This window comes from Oncorhynchus keta, chromosome 14 (genome assembly GCF_023373465.1).
Source record: "Oncorhynchus keta strain PuntledgeMale-10-30-2019 chromosome 14, Oket_V2, whole genome shotgun sequence".
Lineage (NCBI taxonomy): Eukaryota > Metazoa > Chordata > Actinopteri > Salmoniformes > Salmonidae > Oncorhynchus > Oncorhynchus keta.
Window position 1 is genome coordinate 15,934,491 of NC_068434.1, and position 24,963 is coordinate 15,959,453.

At 49.3% G+C, this 24,963-nt stretch overlaps 1 protein-coding gene across 1 annotated transcript in view; it reads right to left on the minus strand.

The window, feature by feature from the left end:
- Positions 1-24,963, minus strand: part of LOC127907221 (cotranscriptional regulator FAM172A homolog) — a 396,526-nt gene that overhangs the window by 98,016 nt on the left and 273,547 nt on the right. The window contains exon 9 of the mRNA XM_052461201.1: positions 20,590-20,674. Within this exon, the coding sequence (XP_052317161.1) occupies positions 20,590-20,674 (85 nt within the window). The remainder of the gene's footprint in view (positions 1-20,589; positions 20,675-24,963) is intronic.

Sequence of the window (24,963 nt, forward strand, 5' to 3'; positions counted from 1 at the left end):
TTACCCAGGCTCTGATGGCACTTATTACCAAGGCTCTTCAGTGCTAATTACCCAGGCTCCTCTTTGGCACTCTCTCTAAAGGAAATAGCTCCACTGCGCTTATTACCCAGGCTCCTCTTAGCGCATAACCCAGGTTCCTCTGCGCCTACTACCCAGGCTCCTCTAAGCACATAACCCAGGTTCCTCTGCGCTTACTACCCAAGGCTCCACTGCGCTTATTAACCAGGCTCCTCTGAGCATATAACCCAGGTTCCTCTGCGCTTACTACCCAGGCTCCTCTGAGAGCATAACCCAGGTTCCTCTGCGCTTACTACCCAGGCCCCTCTGAGCGCATAACCCAGGTTCCTCTGCGCATACTACCCAGGCCCCTTTGAGCGGATAACCCAGGTTCTTCTGCGCTTACTACCCAGGCTCCTCTGAGCACATAACCCAGGTTCCTCTGCGCTTACTACCCAGGCCCCTCTGAGTGCATAACCCAGGTTCCTCTGCACTTACTACCCAGGCCCCTCTGAGCGCATAACCCAGGTTCCTCTGCGCTTACTACCCAGGCTCCTCTGAGCACATAACCCAGGTACCTCTGCGCTTACTACCCAGGCCCCTCTGAGCGCATAACCCAGGTTCCTCTGCTCTTACTACCCAGGCTCCTCTGAGCGCATAACCCAGGTTCCTCTGCGCTTACTACCCAGGCTCCTCTGAGCACATAACCCACGTTCCTCTGCGCTTACTACCCAGGCTCCTCTGAGCACATAACCCAGGTTCCTCTGCGCTTACTACCCAGGCCCCTCTGAGCGCATAACCCAGGTTCCTCTGCGCTTACTACCCAGGCCCCTCTGAGTGCATAACCCAGGTTCCTCTGCGCTTACTACCCAGGCTCCTCTGAGCACATAACCCAGGTTCCTCTGCGCTTACTACCCAGGCTCCTCTGAGCACATAACCCAGGTTCCTCTGCGCTTACTACCCAGGCTCCTCTGAGCACATAACCCAGGTTCCTCTGCGCTTACTACCCAGGCCCCTCTGAGCGCATAACCCAGGTTCCTCTGCGCCTACTACCCAGGCTCCTCTGAGCACATAACCCAGGTTCCTCTGCGCTTACTACCCAGGCTCCTCTGAGCACATAACCCAGGTTCCTCTGCGCTTACTACCCAGCCCCCTCTGAGCGCATAACCCAGGTTCCTCTGCGCTTACTACCCAGGCCCCTCTGAGCGCATAACCCAGGTTCCTCTGCGCTTACTACCCAGGCCCCTCTGAGCGCATAACCCAGGTTCCTCTGCGCTTACTACCCAGGCTCCTCTGAGCGCATAACCCAGGTTCCTCTGCGCCTACTACCCAGGCCCCTCTGAGCGCATAACCCAGGTTCTTCTGCGCTTACTACCCAGGCTCCTCTGAGCACATAACCCAGGTTCCTCTGCGCTTACCACCCAGGCTCCTCTGAGCGCATAACCCAGGTTCCTCTGCGCTTACTACCCAGGCCCCTCTGAGCGCATAACCCAGGTTCCTCTGCGCTTACTACCCAGGCTCCTCTGAGCACATAACCCAGGTTCCTCTGCGCTTACTACCCAGGCCCCTCTGAGCGCATAACCCAGGTTCCTCTGCGCTTACTACCCAGGCCCCTCTGAGCGCATAACCCAGGTTCCTCTGCGCTTACTACCCAGGCCCCTCTGAGCGCATAACCCAGGTTCCTCTGCGCTTACTACCCAGGCCCCTCTGAGCGCATAACCCAGGTTCCTCTGCGCTTACTACCCAGGCCCCTCTGAGCGCATAACCCAGGTTCCTCTGCGCTTACTACCCAGGCTCCTCTGAGCACATAACCCAGGTTCCTCTGCGCTTACTACCCAGGCCCCTCTGAGCGCATAACCCAGGTTCCTCTGCGCTTACTACCCAGGCCCCTCTGAGCACATAACCCAGGTTCCTCTGCGCTTACTACCCAGGCTCCTCTGAGCATATAACCCAGGTTCCTCTGCACTTACTACCCAGGCCCCTCTGAGCACATAACCCAGGTTCCTCTGCGCTTACTACCCAGGCTCCTCTGAGCACATAACCCAGGCTCCTCTGAGCACATAACCCAGGTTCCTCTGCACTTACTACCCAGGATACTCTGCCACTTTATCTGGAGGAAATCATCCTCTAATTGCGACATCTCCCTAATACTCACACACACGCTGGTGTCACGGCTGTTTGTCTCCCGACCCGCAGACGCATCTTATTAAAGTTTTTATCTACGGTGGATGATCCAAGGTCACCGCTGCTGCACACTCACAACTCCGCAGCACAAATTTATGTCAAATATTTTTACAGAATTATATAAATAAGTTATAATTTTTCTGTCAAAAAGGCAACAAATAAATATTGTAATTTGAGGCTGATTACAACTCAAGGACCTTCAAGGAGGCTTTTCTCTTCACTAATCATCTCTCTGCAATTATATACATTCCTAATATATTCTCAGAGCTCTCTCGTGTTTGTTGTCTTTTATTTATTTACAATCACATTCGATGTGCATTTCATTATAACCTAATTGTGAAAAAGAAAACAGGGGAGGGGGCTGCCACAACATCTCGAAATATGTTTTAACCAAACAGGAAACTGTAAATGCTATCAGCAGAAATATCATAAAGCGATCACAATGCTGACACAAAGCTGAGCCTTTCTGGAATTGATTAGTGCTGGGTGTTTCGTCCTGGTGCGTCTCTGCCCTGCTTTAACTGTAGTTATCCAGCCTCCTGTAGTCTAGTCAGGCAACAACCTCTCCTCTCCCCTAGCCTTATCAAAGCCTGTCACACTAAAGGGCCCATTAGCAGCTAAACCTAATGAATGGACATCATGAACACACTTCGAAATTGTGCATCATGAAACAAACGAAAGGAGTCTCAGAGGAAGGGAATATTTTTTAATTTTTTATTTTTATTTATTTCACCTTTATTTAACCAGGTAGGCTAGTTGAGAACAAGTTCTCATTTGCAACTGCGACCTGGCCAAGATAAAGCATAGCAGTGTGAACAGACAACACAGAGTTACACATGGAGTAAACAATTAGCAAGTCAATAACACAGTAGAAAAAAATGGGCAGTCTATATACAATGTGTGCAAAAGGCATGAGGAGGTAGGCGAATAATACAATTTTGCAGATTAACACTGGAGTGATAAATGATCAGATGGTCATGTACAGGTAGAGATATTGGTGTGCAAAAGAGCAGAAAAGTAAATAAATAAAAACAGTATAAAAACAGTATGGGAATGAGGTAGGTGAAAATGGGTGGGCTATTTACCTATAGACTATGTACAGCTGCAGCGATCGGTTAGCTGCTCGGATAGCTGATGTTTGAAGTTGGTGAGGGAGATAAAAGTCTCCAACTTCAGCGATTTTTGCAATTCGTTCCAGTCACAGGCAGCAGAGCACTGGAACGAAAGGCGGCCAAATGAGGTGTTGGCTTTAGGGATGATCAGTGAGATACACCTGCTGGAGCGTGTGCTACGGATGGGTGTTGCCATCGTGACCAGTGAACTGAGATAAGGCGGAGCTTTACCTAGCATGGACTTGTAGATGACCTGGAGCCAGTGGGTCTGGCGACGAATATGTAGTGAGGGCCAGCCGACTAGAGCATACAAGTCGCAGTGGTGGGTGGTATAAGGTGCTTTAGTGACAAAACGGATGGCACTGTGATAGACTGCATCCAGTTTGCTGAGTAGAGTGTTGGAAGCCATTTTGTAGATGACATCGCCGAAGTCGAGGATCGGTAGGATAGTCAGTTTTACTAGGGTAAGCTTGGCAGCGTGAGTGAAGGAGGCTTTGTTGCGGAATAGAAAGCCGACTCTTGATTTGATTTTCGATTGGAGATGTTTGATGTGAGTCTGGAAGGAGAGTTTGCAGTCTAGCCAGACACCTAGGTACTTATAGATGTCCACATATTCAAGGTCGGAACCATCCAGGGTGGTGATGCTAGTCGGGCATGCGGGTGCAGGCAGCGATCGGTTGAAAAGCATGCATTTGGTTTTACTCGCGTTTAAGAGCAGTTGGAGGCCACGGAAGGAGTGCTGTATGGCATTGAAGCTCGTTTGAAGGTTTGATAGCACAGTGTCCAATGACGGGCCAAAAGTATATAGAATGGTGTCGTCTGCGTAGAGGTGGATCAGGGAATCGCCCGCAGCAAGAGCAACATCATTGATATATACAGAGAAAAGAGTCGGCCCGAGAATTGAATAGGGGGAATTGAATCAAGCGTGGCCTGTGTAGAGGGACTCCATAGTGACAGTGCTGTTGTTCAGCATGGCAGAGACTCTGAAGAGACACGTGCGTTCTGACGGCATGATAAAAACATCATGGTCCCACAAGAAAACAGTCACTCACAGAGCATGGGGCTAACCAACGCTAACCCAGGCTAACCAGGGCTAACCCAGGCTAACCAGGCTATGTCCAGCAACACCAAACACATGGCCAGATATCTATGCTAAAAACGTCAGTCACAGAAGGCCTCTAGTGGTTGAAGAAGCCTCAACACTCCCCTCCCTCCTACCCCCTGGTTCATCCTCCTCCCCCAGTTAGAGGCGGTGATTCCACGGTGATGCTACCACTATTGGTAGTGGGTGGCCAGCTGCCTGAAGGCATCCGCTGGGGCTAATCACAGGAGGAGAGGGTTGGGTAAAACAGAGTGCACTTGAACTTTTTTCCCCCGGCAACAGCACTGTTTGTCCATCTTGAGACACCTTTCTGAGTATACACTTCCTCAATAAATGTGTCATTCGTTTTAGTCGTGCAACTTCTTAGCGGTGCAGTATTTCTCAAGTGGCAAAATGTGCATGGAAACAAGTTGTCTATCGTTGAATAACAACAAACACTTATGTGAAAAATCCTTATGGTTGACCAATGACAAAGGACGTAGACGTCGGCTCACGAACTTCAACTTACCTGGAGAAAATGTTTTGTGTGCACGAACAGAAGAAAAAACCCTTTGCTGAACAAAGCAAAAGAAAAGTCACAAAATGTTGTCATAATATACACATGAACTGTTTCAGATGGAAAGCATTCAGATGACTTTACCCCCCCTCCACAGATGAACCCTCTGCCACCCAACACCCCCCACACACACCCTGCTCACACAGGGTTCTATTAACACCCTTAATAGTGACCCTGGGTATGGTGATCTACAGACAGATACCCGGAGTATGGAGAACCTACAGACAGATACCCTGGGTATGGTTGATCTACAGACAGAGACCCTGGGTATGGTGATCTACAGACAGAGACCCTGGGTATGGTGATCTACATACATAGACCCTGGGTATGGTGATTTACAGACAGAGACCCTGGGTATGGTGATCTACAGACAGAGACCCTGGGTATGGTGATCTACAGACAGAGACCCTGGGTATGGTGATCTACAGACAGAGACCCTGGGTATGGTGATCTACAGACAGAGACCCTGGGTATGGTGATCTACAGACAGATACCCTGGGTATGGTGATGTAGAGACAGAGACCCTGGGTATGGTGATCTACAGACAGAGACCCTGGGTATGGTGATCTACAGACAGAGACCCTGGGTATGGTGATCTACAGACAGAGACCCTGGGTATGGTGATCTGCAGACAGAGACCCTGGGTATGGTGATCTACAGACAGAGACTCTGGGTATGGTGATGTACAGACAGAGACCCTGGGTATGGTGATCTACAGACAGATACCCTGGGTATGGTGATGTACAGACAGAGACCCTGGGTATGGTGATGTACAGACAGAGACCCTGGGTATGGTGATCTACAGACAGAGACCCTGGGTATGGTGATCTACAGACAGAGACCCTGGGTATGTTGATCTACAGACAGAGACCCTGGGTATGGTGATCTACAGACAGAGACCCTGGGTATGGTGATCTAAAGACAGAGACCCTGGGTATGTTGATCTACAGACAGAGACCCTGGGTATGTTGATCTACAGACAGAGACCCTGGGTATGGTGATCTACAGACAGAGACCCTGGGTATGGTTGATCTACAGACAGAGACCCTGGGTATGGTTGATCTACAGACAGAGACCCTGGGTATGGTGATCTACAGACAGAGACCCTGAGTATGGTGATCTACAGACAGAGACCCTGGGTATGGTGAACTACAGACAGAGACCCTGGGTATGGTGATCTACAGACAGAGACCCTGGGTATGTTGATCTACAAACAGAGACCCTGGTTATGGTTGATCTACAGACAGAGACCCTGGGTATGGTGATCTACAGACAGAGACCCTGGGTATGGTGAACTACAGACAGAGACCCTGGGTATGGTGATGTACAGACAGAGACCCTGGGTATGGTGATGTACAGACAGAGACCCTGGGTATGGTGATCTACAGACAGAGACCCTGGGTATGGTGAACTACAGACAGAGACCCTGGGTATGGTGATCTACCGACAGAGACCCTGGGTATGGTGATCTACAGACAGAGACCCTGGGTATGGTGATCTACAGACAGAGACCCTGGGTATGTTGATCTACAGACAGAGACCCTGGGTATGGTTGATCTACAGACAGAGACCCTGGGTATGTTGATCTACAGACAGAGACCCTGGGTATGGTGATCTACAGACAGAGACCCTGGGTATGGTGATCTACAGACAGAGACCCTGGGTATGTTGATCTACAGACAGAGACCCTGGGTATGGTGATCTACAGACAGAGACCCTGGGTATGGTGATCTACAGACAGAGACCCTGGGTATGGTGATCTACAGACAGAGACCCTGGGTATGGTGAACTACAGACAGAGACCCTGGGTATGGTGGTCTACAGACAGAGACCCTGGGTATGTTGATCTACAAGCAGAGACCCTGGGTATGGTTGATCTACAGACAGAGACCCTGGGTATGGTGATCTACAGACAGAGACCCTGGGTATGGTGATCTACAGACAGAGACCCTGGGTATGGTGAACTACAGACAGAGAACCTGGGTATGGTGATGTACAGACAGAGACCCTGGGTATGGTGATCTACAGACAGAGACCCTGGGTATGGTGAACTACAGACAGAGACCCTGGGTATGGTGATCTACAGACAGAGACCCTGGGTATGGTTGATCTACAGACAGAGACCCTGGGTATGGTGATCTACAGACAGAGACCCTGGGTATGTTGATCTACAGACAGAGACCCTGGGTATGGTGATCTACAGACAGAGACCCTGGGTATGGTGATCTAGAGACAGAGACCCTGGGTATGGTTGATCTACAGACAGAGACCCTGGGTATGGTTGATCTACAGACAGAGACCCTGGGTATGGTGACCTACAGACAGAGACCCTGGGTATGGTGATCTACAGACAGAGACCCTGGGTATGGTGAACTACAGACAGAGACCCTGGGTATGGTGATCTACAGACAGAGACCCTGGGTATGTTGATCTACAAACAGAGACCCTGGGTATGGTTGATCTACAGACAGAGACCCTGGGTATGGTGATCTACAGACAGAGACCCTGGGTATGGTGATCTACAGACAGAGACCCTGGGTATGGTGAACTACAGACAGAGACCCTGGGTATGGTGATGTACAGACAGAGACCCTGGGTATGGTGATCTACAGACAGAGACCCTGGGTATGGTGAACTACAGACAGAGACCCTGGGTATGGTGATCTACCGACAGAGACCCTGGGTATGGTGATCTACAGACAGAGACCCTGGGTATGGTGATCTACTGACAGATACCCTGGGTATGGTGAACTACAGACAGAGACCCTGGGTATGGTGATCTACAGACAGAGCCCCTGGGTATGGTGAACTACAGACAGAGACCCTGGGTATGGTGATCTACAGACAGAGACCCTGGGTATGGTGATCTACAGACAGAGACCCTGGGTATGGTGATGTACAGACAGAGACCCTGGGTATGGTGATCTACAGACAGAGACCCTGGGTATGGTGATCTACAGACAGAGACCCTGGGTATGGTGATGTACAGACAGAGACCCTGGGTATGGGGATCTACAGACAGAGACCCTGGGTATGGTGATATACAGACAGAGACCCTGGGTATGGTGATCTACAGACAGAGACCCTGGGTATGGTGATCTACAGACAGAGACCCTGGGTATGGTGATCTACAGACAGAGACCCTGGGTATGGTGATCTACAGACAGAGACCCTGGGTATGGTGATCTACAGACAGAGACCCTGGGTATGTTGAACTACAGACAGAGACCCTGGGTATGGTGATCTACAGACAGAGACCCTGGGTATGGTGATCTACAGACAGAGACCCTGGGTATGGTGATCTACAGACATAGACCCTGGGTATGGTGATCTACAGACAGAGACCCTGGGTATGGTGATCTACAGACAGAGACCCTGGGTATGTTGATCTACAGACAGAGACCCTGGGTATGGTGATCTACAGACAGAGACCCTGGGTATGGTGATCTACAGACAGAGACCCTGGGTATGGTGATCTACAGACAGAGACCCTGGTTATGGTGATCTACAGACAGAGACCCTGGGTATGGTGATCTACAGACAGAGACCCTGGGTATGGTGATCTACAGACAGAGACCCTGGGTATGGTGATCTACAGACAGAGACCCTGGGTATGGTGAATTGTATGCTATGTAGCACACACATCCAAAGCGAATAACAGTCATGTGTCCATGTGGCCCCAGTGGGAATCAAACCCACAAAACCCTGGAATTGCAAGCACCATGCACCATGCTTAGAGCACCATGCTCTACCAACTAAGCCACATGGGACCATAATAGATGCAAAAAGGTAAACACAGGTGGAGGTGACGGGTGTATTAATGTAAACACTAATATTACACAAAAGGTGCATAAACACTTTTCACAAAATAAACAAGATGAGCAGATGGCATTTACGTAGATTACCCTTCACTACATTCACAAACCAATAGATACGGATAACTGCCAAAATAAAGGAGTCACAAAGTGTCTTAATAGGACCTTGGGCCATCACGAGCCAGAACAGTTTCTACTGGGTCTTTATTGGAAGGATGCGACACTATTCTTCCACAACAAATTCCATCATTTGGTGTTTTGTTGAGGTGGTGGAAAATGCTGTCACAGGCACCGCTCCAGAATCTCCCATAAGTGTTCAACTGGGTTGAGATCTGGTGACTGAGATGGCCATGGTATATGGTTTACATAGTTTTCATGACCATTCAGTGACCACCTGTGCCTTGTGGATAGGGGCATTGTTATCCTATGGGAGCATAGACATGGTGGCCAAATTAATGGCCTGTACATCATTTTTATACATGACCCTAAGCATGATGGGATGTTAATTTGCTTAATTAACTGAGGAACCACACCTATGTGGAAGCGCCTGCTTTCATTACATTTTGTACCCTCATTTACTCAAGTGTTTCCATTATTTTGGCAATTACCTGTAGGTGGGCTTTACCACTCTAAAAAATACAACAAATTTTACCTGACCTTCAGTGTTGCTTAGCAACCAGTTGCCATACAATTTCTAATAAAATAAATGTGGGCGACGAGATTACAGGCGTGGATGTGATGAGGGAAAAGGCTTGGAGATAAAATGAGATTAACAGGAATAAAAGAGATAGCATAAAGACTCAGTGAGGCGGTTTTCACGGAGACAGCTGGGGCTGCTACGTTTTCACATTTTTACCAAGTCAGCCTGACCAGCTTATTATCACTTTGACAGCCTCATGAGAGAAACCATTACGGGACCACTAGACCAGTGAGAATTCCACCCAATACTCCCAGACAAAAGTCTAGGCAGGGCCATGCTACTCTCAATGGAATCACACAGTGTAGCTGCCACTCTCTGTCATTCTATGCATACATACAGAACTACCAGTCAAAATTTTGGACACACCTACTCATTCAAGAGGTTTTTATTTAAAAAAAAAAACTATTTTCTACATTGTAGAATAACAGTGAAGACATTAAAACTATGAAATAGCACATATGGATTAATGTAGTAAACAAAAGTGTTAAATCAAAATATACTTGTATTTTAGATTCTTCAAAGTAGCTATCCTTTGTCTTGATGACAGCTTTGCCTCTCTCAACCAGCTTCATCAGGTAGTCACCTGGAATTCTTATCCAACAGTCTTGAAGGAGTTCCCACATATGCTGAGCACTTGTTGGATGTTTTTCCTTTACTCTGTGGTCAAACTCATCCCAAACCATCTCAATCGGGTTGAGGTCGGGTGATTGTGGATGCCAGGTCATCTGATTCAGCACTCCATCACTCTCCTTCTTGGTCAAATAGCCCTTACTCAGCCTGGAGTTTTGTTTTGGGTCATTGTCCTGTTGAAAAACAAATGATAGTCCCACTAAGCGCAAACCATGTGGGATGGTGTATCGCTGCAGAATGATGTGGTAGCCATGCTGGTTAAGTGTGCCTTGAATTCTAAATAAATCACTGACAGAGTCACCAGCAAAGCACCCCCACATCATCACACCTCCTCCTCCATGCTCCATGGTGGGAACCACACATGCGGTGATTCATCTACTCTGCATCTTAAAGACACGGCGGTTGGAAGCAGAAATCCAAAATTTGTACTCATCAGACCAAAGGACAGATTTGTGTCTGTTACTTTAACTCTGTAAGGTTCAATCTTTTATTTATTTGACCTTTATTTAACTTGGCAAGTCAGTTAAGAACACATTCTTATTTTCAATGACGGCCTAGGAACAGTGGGTCAGGGGCTGAACGACAGATTTTGCACCTTGTCAGCTCGGGGATTTTAACTTGCAACCTTTCGGTTACTAGTCCAATGCTCTAACCACTAGGCTACCCTGCCGCCACGTTAAAAGGTGATTTGAGGCTGGTAACGCTATGAACTTATCCTCTGCAGCAGTGGTAACTCTGGGTCTTCCTTTCCTGTGGCGGTCCTCATGAGAGCAAGTTACGTCATAGCGCTTGATGGTTTTTGCGACTGCACTTGAAGAAACTTTCAAAGTTCTTGACATTTTCCGTATTGAATGACCTTCATGTCTTAAAGTAACGATGGACTGTCATTTCTCTCTGCTTATTTGAGCTGTTCTTGCCATAATATGGACTTGGTCTATTACCAAATAGGGCCATCTTCAAGATACCACCTCTACCTTGTCACAACACAACTGATTGGCTCAAACGCATTAAGAAGGAAATACATTCCACAAATGAACTTTTAACAAGGCACACCTAATTATTAAAATGCATTCCAGTTGACTACCTCATGAAGCTGGTTGAGAGAATGCCAAGAGTGTGCAAAGCTGTCATCAAGGCAAAGGGTGGCAACTATATTTAGATTTGTTTAACACTGTTTTGGTTACTACATGATTCCATGTGTTATTTCATAGTTTTGATGTCTTCACTGTTATTCTACAATGTAGAAAATAGTAAAATAAAGAAAAACCCTTGAACGTGTAGGTGTGCCCAAACTGTTGACCAGTACTGTACATACAGCTGATGCAAACATACATTCAATATATTGATTTTGAGATGTAACAATAAGCTTCTAATGTTATCATGAAACACATATTTATGTTGCATTATTGAGAAAACAGAGACCTCGCCAAGGCCCATGGCAGAATGGTGTATATGTTCTGATGGTAGTTGGTATGCATCATGTCCTAACTCTCACCAGACTTCAGACAAACGTCACAGACAGAGACAGGGAACACCAAGATCAGTCGATAGACACACACAGTCATCTCAAAGTGAGCAAAGTGACCGGGTCTTTGATACAAAGCAATCGGGTTCCTCTCAAGGCTCCCTTCTCTCTCAAGGGGGATCTTTTTCATATTGTCCCCCTAAGTTTACATGTAGGGGGTTGTAGCCTGGGTCAGTCTGTTCATTCCGGGTCAAATTACTTTCAGTTGTGTCGTTTCTCCGTTTCTGTTAGTGTGAAAATGGAGGTTTTTCTATCTCTCTCTGCATCACGCCACTCAGATACTTTAACCTGCCAATGTCTCCAAAACAGATGTCAAACAATCCATACAGAGTCCATTATTTAAAAGGGAGACAAAGAGAAAGACTAATAAGATCACCTGTACAGCTTTGACTGTTTCTTGAAGCTGTTCCCTTCCACCTCCTCCCTCCACATTAGCCACTCATACATTATTTTTGTTGACAAAGTGCCTTGAATATGACCCTGTCAGAGGCCTTCTGTGTTGTAGACCAATCACAGAGGTACAACAAACTCAGAGACACAGAAAAGGGAGGAAGGGAAAGTAGATGGCAAAATAAACATGATTCTCTCTCCAGTGGTCTGCTCCTGTCTGCATGGTTCTTTTAAACTCAGGCCTCATTACATAAAGCTGTGAGCCAAGTGGGTCAGGGCCCACCAGTCTGGTGCCGGAGCACACGGATCAAGCACCTTTAGGCCTCAACTCCATTTGAAAGAGAAATAGCAAATGAAGGCTGTGTCTTCCGATCCTCTACAACGGAGAGAGAGAGAGAGAGAGAGAGAGAGAGAGAGGGAGGGGGTGAGAGAGAGAGAGGGAGGGGGAGAGAGAGGAGGAGAGAGAGGAGGAGAAAGAGCAAATGCAGAAAGAGAGACAGAGGGAGGGGAGAAAGAGGGAGGGGAGAGAGAAAGAGGGAGGTGAGAAAGAGAGGGGAGAGAGGGAGAGAGAGGGGAGAGAAGGAGGGGGAGATAGGGGGAGAGAGGGGGAGACAGAAGGAGGGGGAGAGAGGGGGAGACAGAGGGAGGGGAGAAAGAGGGAGGTGAGAGAAAGTGGGGGTAGAGGGATAGAGGGAGAGGGGGCCAGGGGGAGACAGAGGGAGGGGAGAAAGAGGGAGGTGAGAGAAAGTGGGGGTAGAGGGATAGAGGGAGAGGGGGGGGCCAGGGGGAGACAGAGGGAGGGGAGAAAGAGGGAGGTGAGAGAAAGTGGGGGTAGAGGGATAGAGGGAGAGAGGGGGCAGGGGGAGACAGAGGGAGGGGAGAAAGAGGGAGGTGAGAGAAAGTGGGGGTAGAGGGATAGAGGGAGAGAGGGGGAAGGGGGAGACAGAGGGAGGGGAGAAAGAGGGAGGTGAGAGAAAGTGGGGGTAGAGGGATAGAGGGAGAGGGGGCAGGGGGAGACAGAGGGAGGGGAGAAAGAGGGAGGTGAGAGAAAGTGGGGGTAGAGGGATAGAGGGAGAGGGGGCAGGGGGAGACAGAGGGAGGGGAGAAAGAGGGAGGTGAGAGAAAGTGGGGGTAGAGGGATAGAGGGAGAGGGGGGGGCAGGGGGAGACAGAGGGAGGGGAGAAAGAGGGAGGTGAGAGAAAGTGGGGGTAGAGGGATAGAGGGAGAGGGGGGGGCAGGGGGAGACAGAGGGAGGGGAGAAAGAGGGAGGTGAGAGAAAGTGGGGGTAGAGGGATAGAGGGAGAGGGGGGGCATCGGGAGCTTATAAATAAGAGTAAGATACATTCAATACATGACACAAGCGGCACAATGATTTGTGACAATATGTGTAGTGGTGGAGTATGTTAGTACTACGGTCATTTTCCATAAATCCCAGTTGGAAATCCCTCCTGATTCCAGGAATCCCAGTTGAAAATCCCCCCTGATTCCAGGAATCCCAGTTGGAAATCCCTCCTGATTCCAGGAATCCCAGTTGGAAATCCCTCCTGATTCCAGGAATCCCAGTTGGAAATCCCTCCTGATTCCAGGAATCTTCCAACTGGGAATTCAGGAACACTAGGGTTATTTATGGAAAGTTGAATGTTGAAACCCTAGTTAGTACAGAGGAAGAAGAAGATGAAAGGCTGGTTAGGCTGGGAGGAGAGGCTGATGACGGCAGCCAACGTGTTTCCTGAACATAGACACAGCATCTCAATACATGCCTAAAAATCACTTAACTACTCAGTTAGATGATGAATATTTCACCAATAAACAGTATCAAACGTTCTTCAAACATTCTACAAATAAAAATGAGGTCCATGTTCCGTGAATACCGTAACATCCCTCCAACACACAATCACCTCTGTCTGTGGTTGTATCTAAAATCCGTCCATGTCTATGGTGTTCTCAGAGAGGTGGATGGTGACAGAACCATAAGAGCCAAGCGACTGCCGGGTCAGCGAGCTTGGCACCTGTACGATCCAGATGATAAACTTGCCCCGAAGATGAGCACCGTGACAGGATCAGGGTCAGAGTTTGTTTCTGGTTCCTCACCACTTACCCTAGCTATTTCCTGCTATGCTGGGCTCCTCTAACGCTAGGCCACGCTAACGCTAGGCCACGCTAACGCTAGGCCCCTCTAACGCTAGGCCACGCTAACGCTAGGCCCCTCTAACGCTAGGCCCCTCTAACGCTAGGCCCCTCTAACGCTAGGCTCCTCTAATGCTAGGCCATGCTAACGCTAGGCTCCTCTAATGCTAGGCCACGCTAACGCTAGGCTCCTCTAACGCTAGGCTCCTCTAACGCTAGGCTCCTCTAAAGCTAGGCCACGCTAACGCTAGACTCCTCTAACGCTAGGCTCCTCTAACGCTAGGCTCCTCTAACGCTAGGCCACGCTAACGCTAGGCTCCTCTAACACTAGGTTCCTCTAACGCTAGGCTCCTCTAACGCTAGGCCACGCTAACGCTAGGCTCCTCTAACACTAGGTTCCTCTAACGCTAGGCTTCTCTAAAGCTCGGCTCCCCTAACGCTAGACCACGCTAACGTCAGTAAAGACAAAGAAGCCAAAAATACGCCCTTCCTCTGATCTTTCGATGAGCCAGCAGACACCCCCCCAACGCCTGAAAAAAGTTAAGCTGAAAAAACAGAGGAAATGAGGAGATGAGGCGGGATGCGTTTCCTCTGGAAGTGTAACTCAACAGATAAACATCCATCAGACGGATGGACGGGGGCCTGTAGGCCGGGCGGAGGGGGCGACAAGCAGAAGTGTTTCATGGTCAGCAGTGCCGTATCAGAGGCTTTACACTGTGCTCATCTCATCACAGGGCTCATCTCCGCAACACACACACACTACATCATCCATTTCTTTCTACAGGCTTGCAGGAATCACTGGAAGTCTTGAGTTCAGGTAAAACATACGAGACTTTTCTTAAATCTCTATATTTGACACTTTTGGTTTGATAAATTCATACATCCACATTGCAACAATTCTTTGTTACTTAGTTGAATTCAATTTTGTTGAATTGAAAAAAAATCACAAAATCAAAAATAACTATTATTTTAACTACAGTGTGTTATCACTGTTGTGTGACTCTAAGCCTGACTAGAGCGGGCCTGCCCAGCTCTGCCTCTCTCTCTCTCCTGGCTATCTGCTCTGTGACTGCAGCCCAGCAGTGGTGAGTCAGACCCTGGGAGGGCCCCAGCCCCCTGCCCTTCTCCAGCCCCCCAGCCCCTCTCCCCAGCCCCTATCCCACTCTCCCCAGCCCAACTGCCCCTCTCCCCAGTCCCCCTAGCCCTCTCCCCAGCCCCCTGCCCCTCTTCCTAGCCCCCTTGCCCCTCTCCCCAGCCCCTATCCCACTCTCCCCAGCCCCCTGAATCTCCCCAGCCACTCTCCCCTGCCTCTCTCCCCAGCCCCTATCCCTCTCCCCAGCCCCCATCCCCTCTCCCCAGCCCCATGCCCCTCTCCCCAGCCACTCTCCCCTGCCCCTCTCCCAAGCCCCCTAGCCCTCTCCCCAGCCCCATGCCCCTCTCCCCAGCCCCTCTCCCTAGCTCCCCTCTCCCCAGCTCCTCTCCCCAGCCCCCAGCCCCTCTCCCCAGCCCCCTAGCCCTCTCCTCAGCCCTCTCTCCCCAGCCCTCTCTCCCCAGCCCCCCTAGCCCTCTCCCCAGCACCCCTAGCCCTCTCCCCACCCCCTAGCCCTCCTCCCAGCCCCTGCCCCTCTCCCCAGCACCCCTTGCCCTCTCCCCAGCCCCCTGCCCCTCTCCCCAGCCCCCAGGCACACGGAGAAGCTTTCCAGCAGGAGATTTGTTCCACTTTATCTGCATATTTAGGCAGTTTTCAACATGCTCCTAACTGATAAAATGATGCCAGTCTGTCAGGCCGCTGCCAGCTCTGGAGCAGTGACCTTCTAGGGGAAGTTTCCTTTTGAAAGAGGGAATGAAAATGAAAAAGAGAGAGAGGGAGAAAAGCTAGCCAGGCTAACAGGGAACCGGTCCAGGGTCTATCACGTTAAAAACAATAAACAGAGATGGTAGCAGATACCCCTCACACTAAACAGCCCCTCAGTGGGGCATTGCCATGCTGGTACCAATGTTGCTTCACAGATGATTAGCACCAACAGAAAGACAGACAGGCCTGTCTCCAGGTCCTTCTGCCAAACACCAAAACCTGCATGGAGAACACCTACGCAACAACAGCACCACACATGGAGAGACAGGGAAGGGAATGAGAGACAGAGACAGAGACACAGACACAGACACAGACACAGACAGAGACAGAGACAGAGCGAGAGAGAGAGATGGAGAGAGAGATGGAGAGAGAGAGAGAGAGAGAGAGAGAGAGAGAGAGAGAGAGAGAGAGAGAGAGAGAGAGAGAGAGAGAGAGAGAGAGAGAGAGAGAGAGGGAGAGAGAGAGAGAGAGAGAGAGAGAGAGAGAGAGAGAGAGAGAGAGAGAGAGAGAGAGAGAGAGAGAGAGAGAGAGAGAGAGAGGTAGATGGAGAGAGAGGTGGAGAGAGGTGGAGAGAGAGAGAGATGGAGAGAGAGAGAGAGGTGGAGAGAGAGAGAGATGGAGAGAGAGAGAGATGGTTACTTTGGCAATGTGAACACATGTTTCCCATGCCAATAAAGCCCTTGAATGGAATTGAATTGAATTGATGGAGAGAGAGAGAGAGAGAGGTGGAGAGAGAGAGAGGTGGAGAGAGAGAGAGAGGTGGAGAGAGAGAGAGAGAGAGAGGGGGAGAGAGAGAGAGAGAGAGAGAGAGAGAGAGAGAGAGAGAGGGGGAGAGAGAGAGAGGGGGAGAGAGAGAGAGAGAGAGAGGTGGAGAGAGAGAGAGATGGAGAGAGAGAGAGAGAGAGAGAGAGAGAGAGAGAGAGAGAGAGAGAGAGAGAGAGAGGGGAGAGAGAGAGAGATGGAGAGAGAGAGAGAGAGGTGGAGAGAGAGAGAGATGGAGAGAGAGATCAGTGGGATGGAATGAAAGGGAGACTCATCCTTCAGTGCCGCCAGTGACTCCCTCCTCACTGCCTGACAGCCCTGTCACTCAAACCAAAACATCTGAAGGACAGCCAATGGCATGCCTTGGTTTGCCTTCAGATGTCTTAGTGTCTGTCTGATCAGGCGCCATTCACCATAGTGTCCCAGTAGCCGGAGGCTTCCCGGGATCCAGGAGAGTGCAGTTAGCTCTTGGTGTGGTATGCTGTCTCTGTGTGTGTGTGTGTGTGTGTGTGTGTGTGAGGTTAGTGACAACGAGGAAACAGAAGTCTGTTGATGAACACATTGTGGTTAGCCATTATCTCCTCAGAGCAGAGCAATCCCCTACCATAGTAGCAGGCATGCACGCGGGCACGCGCGCACACACACACACACACACACACACACACACACACACACACACACACACACACACACACACACACACACACACACACACACACACACACACACACACACACACACACACACACACACACACACACACACACACACACACACACACACACACACACACACTCCCCGTCGTGACAGCTGAATTATGGACAAGGATATGGATGGGAGGGATGGAGGGATGAATTGAGAAGCATTCCCTCAGCAGAGAAAAAGCTGGGTCATGGTACTTTGACACCCTTCCCTCCACCTCTGTCACCTCTGGCTGCTCTCTTGTGACTCACAGCACAATGGTGGTGCCTCGCTCCCTGTCAAGCCACCAAGGACACAAAGACAATCAAATCAACCTTTGACACGAGACCAGAGCGACTACCCACCAAAGACTTGCTGAGCTGGACGCAACTTTACACTCACTCTCTCTCATTATCACTGATGTAAAAGTCATTAAGACCAATGCTCAATCAAATATGGCCGGAATAAGACAAGTCCTGACAACTGTGACATACAGTACCAGTCAAAAGTTTGGACACACCTCCTCATTCAAGGGTTTTTCTTTATTTGTCCTATTTTCTGTATTGTAGAATAACAGTGAAGACATCAACACTATGAAATAACACAAATGGAATTATGTAGTAACCAAATCAAATCAACATATATTTTAAAGTTGAGATTCTTCAAAGTAGCCACCCTTTGCCTTGATGACAGCTTTACACACTCTTGGAATTCTCTCAACCAGCTTCATGAGGTATACATTTCAATTAATAGGTGTGCCTTGTTAAAAGTTAATTTGTGGAATTTAATTCCTTCCTAATGTGTTTGAGCCTATCAACTGTACTGTGAAAAGGTAGAGGTGGTATACAGAAGAAAGCCTTACTTGGTAAAAGACCAAGTCCATAATATGGCAAGCAGCTCAAATAAAAAATCTGTTCTTTGGTCTGATGAGTCCATTTTTTGGTTCCTACTGCCATGTCTTTGTGAGATGCAGAGTAGGTGAATGGATGATCTCCACATGTGTGGTTCCCACCGTGAATCACGGAGGAGTGATGGTGTGGGGGTGCTTTCCTGGTGACAATGACTGTGATTTATTTAGAATTCAAGACACACTTAACCAGCATGGCTACCACAGCCTTCTGCAGCGATACTCCAACCCATCTGGTTTGCGCTTAGTGGGGATATCATTTTTTCAACAGGAAAATGACCGAACACACCTCCAGGCTGTATAAGGACTATTTGACCAAGAAGGAGAGTGATGGAATGCTGCACCAGATGACCTGGCCACCACAATCAACCAACCTCAAGCCAATTGAGATGGTTTGGGATGAGTTAGACCTCAGAGTAAAGGAAAAGCAAAAAATATTTGGTTACTACATTATTCCATATGTGTTATTTCATAGTTTTGATGTCGTCACTATTATTCTACAATGTTGAAAATAGTAAAAATAGAAAATAAACTTGAAGGTGAAGGTGTGTCCAAACATTTGACTGATACTGTATAACAGTGGTTAAGTCCTGGAGCCTCATGGTGTTTGTCCAACAATTGTTTACAGACAGATTATTTCACTTATAATTCACTTTATCACAATTCCAGTGGGTCAGAAGTTTACATACACTAAGTTGACTGTGCCTTTAAACACCTTGGAAAATTCCAGAAAATTATGTCAAGACTTTAGAAGCTTCTGATAGGCTAATTGACATAATTTGAGTCAATTGGAGGTGTACCTGTGGATGTATTTCAAGGCCTACCTTCAAACTCAGTGCCTCTTTGCTTGACATCATGGAAAATCAAAAGAAATCAGAAAACAAATGGTAGAAGTCTGGTTCATCCTTCATCCTGGTTCATCCTTGTTCATCCAAATGCCTGAAGGTACCACATTCATCTGTACAAACAATAGTACACAAGTATAAACACCATGGGACCATGCAGCCGTCATACAGCTCAGGAAGGAGATGCGTTCTGTCTCCTAGAGGTGAACGTACTTTGGTGTGAAAGGTGCAAATCAATCCCAGAACAACAGCAAAGGACCTTGTGATGATGCTGGAGGAAACAGGTACAAAAGTATCTATATCCACAGTAAAACAAATCCTATATCGACATAACCTGAAAGGCCGCTCAGCAACGAAGAAGCCACTGCTCCAAAACCACCATTAAAAAGCCAGACTACGGTTTGCAACTGTACATGGGGACAAAGTTCGTAATTTTTGGAGAAATGTCCTCTGGTCTGATGAAACAAAAATAGAACTGTTCAGCATTAATGACCATTGTTATGTTTGGAGGGAAAAGGGGGAGGCTTGCAAGCCGAAGAACACCATCCCAACCGTGAAGCACGGGGGTGTCAGCATCATGTTGTGGGGGTGCTTTGCTGCAGGAGGGGCTGGTGCACTTCACAAAATAAATGGCATCATGAGGAACGAAAATTATGTGGATATATTGAAGCAACATCTCAAGACATCAGTCAGGAAGCTAAAGCTTGGTTGCAAATGGGTCTTCCAAATGGACAATGACCCCAAGCATACTTCCAAAGTTGTGGCAAAATAGCTTAAAGACAACAGAGTCAAGGTATTGGAGTGGCCATCACAAAACCAGACCTCAATCCTATAGAAAATGTGTGGGCAGAACTTAGAAAGCGTGTGCGAGCAAGGAGGCCTACAAACCTGACTCAGTTACACCACCTCTGTCAGGAGGAATGGGCCAATATTCACTCAACTTATTGTGGGAAGCTTGTGGAAGTCTACCCGAAACATTTGACCCAAGTTAAACAATTTAAAGGCAATGCTACCAAATACTAATTGAGTGTATGTAAACTTCTGACCTACTGTGAATGTGAAAGAAATAAAAGCTGACATAAATAATTCTATCTCCTATTATACTGACATTTCACATTCTTAAAATAAAGTGGTGATCCTAAATGACCCAAGATAGGGAATTTTTTTAGGGAATTTTTACTAGAATTAAATGCCAGGAATCGTGAAAACTGAGTTTAAATGTATTTGGCTGAGGTGTATGTAAATTTCCGACTTCAACTGTACATAGATAAAGATAGACAGAGAGAAATAGATAAATAGAGATATATAGAGAGAGAGATAGATACAAAAAACATATATAGAGAGATATACATACAAAGATTGAGAGAGAGGGAGAGATGAATCCACTGTCACACACCGTACCTGCAGAGAGGTGAGGGCAGTCTGGTAGCATGGGCTCCACCGGTGTGTCCAGGGGCTCGGGGCTTGACACCCAGTTCCGGCAGTGCTGTGGGGGGAGGAGGTGGTGAAGAGAGGAGAGACGGGGGAAGGAGACAGGAACAAGCAATTAAAAGCCCTGTGACACACTGCTCAGACTAGTCAGATTTTGTTTGTGATGGCGAGCCGGGACGCCCCAGGGGGGTGTCTACGCAGCCTGGTGACCCATAACCCCTCAACACCCCCCTCCGCCAGTCCACAGCCCTTCTTCAAACATATCTTTATCCCTTCCCTCTTGTCTTCACCCTTCTACATGTGGAATGCTGCTTTATACAGAGCATTGGGTGTGTATGTGATGATTCCGACTGACAGTGTGTGTTATGTCCAGTGGGTTGATGGTGCAGTGTGGTATGTGTTAGTTTGAAGGGTGTGGAGGAGGGAGAGGGAGGATGAAGAGAAGGAGGAATGCATGGAGAAGACGTTCCTGAGATAAGATACAAGTGAAATAGAAGAAACAGAAATGCAAAGGGGAGTAGGCTGGCCTCCTGACCAATCACTGTGATTAGGCTGGCCTCCTGACCAATCACTGAGATAAGGCTGGCCTCCTGACCAATCACTGAGATTAGGCTGCCCCCCCCCCCCCTCCACACCCCAGTGATCACCCTCTCCCAAGGTCCTGCTTCTTTCGGACAGAGAGGGAGCTGACTGGGCCGATCAGGGAGGCCACTGAACCCCCCCCCCCACCTTGCCTAGATACCTGGGTATCCTCACACTGCCTCCCTCCCACCCACACCCTTCCTCACCCTGTCCTCCCACTGTAGCCCTCAGGTATAACCCTCAGTGGTAGCCCTCAGCGGAAGCCCTTAGAGGTAGCCCTCAGCGGTAGCCCTCAGCTGTAGCCCTCAGGGGTAGCCCTCAGCGGTAGCCCTCAGGTGTAGCCCTCAGGGGTAGCCCTCAGCGGTAGCCCTCAGCGGTAGCCCTCAGCGGTAGCCCTCAGGTGTAGCCCTCAGCGGTAGCCCTCAACTGTAGCCCTCAGGTGTAGCCCTCAGGTGTAGCCCTCAGGTGTAGCCCTCAGCTGTAGCCCTCAGGTGTAGCCCTCAGCTGTAGCCCTCAGGTGTAGCCCTCAGGTGTAACCCTCAGCGGTAGCCCTCAGCGGTAGCCCACAGCGGTAGCCCTCAGATGTAGCCCTCAGATGTAGCCCTCAGGTGTAGCCCTCAGCGGTAGCGCTCAGCGGTAGCCCTCAGCGGTAACCCTCAGCGGCAGCCCTCAGCGGTAGCCCTCAGCTGTAACCCTCAGCGGTAACCCTCAGGTGTAACCCTCAGCGGTAGCCCTCAGGTGTAACCCTCAGCGGTAGCCCTCAAGTGTAACCCTCAGCGGTAGCCCTCAGCGGTATCCCTCAGGTGTAACCCTCAGCGGTAGCCCTCAGGTGTAACCCTCAGCGGTAGCCCTCAGGTGTAGCCCTCAGGGGTAGCCCTCAGCTGTAGCCCTCAGCGGTAGCCCTCAGCGGTAGCCCTCAGGTGTAGCCCTCAGCGGTAGCCCTCAGCAGTAGCCCTCAACTGTAGCCCTCAGGTGTAGCCCTCAGGTGTAGCCCTCAGGTGTAGCCCTCAGCTGTAGCCCTCAGCTGTAGCCCTCAGGTGTAGCCCTCAGGTGTAGCCCTCAGGTGTAACCCTCAGCGGTAGCCCTCAGCTGAAGCCCTCAGCGGTAGCCCTCAGCGGTAGCCCTCAGATGTAGCCCTCAGGTGTAGCCCTCAGCGGTAGCGCTCAGCGGTAGCCCTCAGCGGTAACCCTCAGCGGTAGCCCTCAGCTGTAACCCTCAGCGGTAACCCTCAGCGGTAGCCCTCAGCTGTAACCCTCAGCGGTAACCCTCAGCGGTAGCCCTCAGCGGTAGCCCTCAGCGGTAGCCCTCAGCGGTAGCCCTCAGGTGTAACCCTCAGCGGTAGCCCTCAAGTGTAACCCTCAGCGGTAGCCCTCAGCGGTAGCCCTCAGGTGTAACCCTCAGCGGTAGCCCTCAGGTGTATCCCTCAGCAGTAGCTCTCAGCTGTAACCCTCAGCGGTAGCCCTAAGGTGTAACCCTCAGCTGTAGCCCTCAGCCGTAACCCTCAGCGGTAGCCCTCAGGTGTAACCCTCAGCGGTAACGCTCAGCGGTAGCCCTCAGGTGTAACCCTCAGCGGTAACCCTCAGCGGTAGCCCTCAGCGGTAACCCTCAGCTGTAACCCTCAGCGGTAGCGCTCAGCGGTAGCCCTCAGCGGTAGCCCTCAGCTGTAACCCTCAGCGGTAACCCTCAGCGGTAACCCTCAGCGGTAACCCTCAGCTGTAACCCTCAGCGGCAGCCCTCAGCTGTAACCCTCAGCGGTAACCCTCAGCTGTAACCCTCAGCGGTAACCCTCAGCGGTAACCCTCAGCGGTAGCCCTCAGCGGTAACCCTCAGCGGTAACCCTCAGCGGTAACCCTCAGCGGTAACCCTCAGCGGTAACCCTCAGCTGTAACCCTCAGCGGTAGCCCTCAGCTGTAACCCTCAGCGGTAACCCTCAGCTGTAACCCTCAGCGGTAACCCTCAGCGGTAGCCCTCAGCGGTAACCCTCAGCGGTAACCCTCAGCGGTAGCCCTCAACTCTCTGTGTTTGTTTCCAACTCTATGACAACAATTTAATTGTAAACATTCACGTTCATTTCAGAGTCATGCACCTGTAGTGAGGATCAATCCACCTTATTCATGTCTGTAGGCAACAAATACACAAATCATTCTGATAAGGAAGTAAGGAAAAAAACATGGTTTGTATGTATATTGATGGACATTTTTTATGTTGTCACCTTTCTTTAACATATTCCGTGAGGAGTAACCTTAGTGTAACCAGAGATTTAGTTACTGTTTTTGTGAGGAGAAAATGTCACAGACCGTGTTTGGTGTTTTTACAATGTACACATCCGTGTTCCAACCTATCAAACACACACAAAGGGGAATGATATCCCTTCATCCTGTCAATCGAGTGGCTTAGGAGTGTGCAATGTGGGCAAGATAGAGGGGTCGGGTGGAGTATAGGGATTTGACTGCCATTTTGGTAAACTAAAATATGCCGTGGCTTTCCCTCGTTGTGCTCTTTGGCGGGCGGGCGGACGGACGGACGGACGGACGGACGGACGGACGGACGGACGGACGGACAGACAGACAGACAGACCAGGCCGCTCCCTGACAATGGAGGAGCAGGGGCCGGCGTTTCAACAGATTTGTCAAGGCAACCCCAACGTTGTGGGAACAGAGAGAGCAGGCTGAGTTTCGGTCAGATACAGGCTAGCACACTGCATGGGATTAGAGGGACGTTGACAAAACGATGCCACATCCAATTCTCTCTCAGACATTATTACTATCAATACTTCATGCCAGGACGCCGATCCATGGCAACATTGAACTGAATGAGACACCACAAACATAAACAGGTCACCCTGGTTTGTCTGCGCTGGTTTGTGTATGTGTGTGTGTGTGTGTGTGCACGGCAAAAAGTGAAATCTAAGCATCAAGCTATTTTTTTGTTAAAATAAGCTAAATTATCTGCCAACAACGTTAAATAATTTAGCTTAGCACAATTAAAAAATATATATATTATCATTCAATATAAAATATCTAGGCATGCTTAGATTTCACTTTGTGTGTGTGTGTGTTTGAAATGCTTTGTTTTAGACTGAAATATGCTTGAATAAGGGAAAGAAGAGGAGGAGAGGAGAGGAGAGGAGGAGAGGAGAGGAGAGGAGACGAGGAGAAGCTTACATACACATACACACGCTGCGGCTTTTTCACACAAACTCATTCAGTCCCACCATTATTAATCAGAAACATATGGTTCTGAAATCCCACAATCCTTTTGGAGCCTGGCGGCAGACACCGGTGTCCGGCCGGGACTTAACGGGATGCTAACAGGACTTAACGGGATGCTAACAGAGCTCCTAATGGCGCACTGTTATGATTTCAAAGTGTAAACGGCAGACAGGTGTTACTGGGAAAGAGGTCCTACCTGTGCAACACTTTTAAGCCTCCCATCAGGCCTATAATGAGCCACCTGCTATGGGCTACAGCCTGCAGTAAAGCCTGCCTCCCACTGCGCTCACTGACGAGCCCACTTAACCAGCACAAACATACTGTACATGTGTGTGTACCTGCCACGGCTGCTATAGCATGGCTAACAGTATGGAGACCAAACGCTGCTTTGACAGTAGTCTATGCTACAGCTTTACAGATACAGTGATACACACAGGTCCTGGAAGTGCTGTCAATATATAGCCTCTATGTCCCCCGACCCACCTTAACACATGCACACACGCTCACACGCTCACACGTTCACACGACCGATCCTACATAAACATGCTGA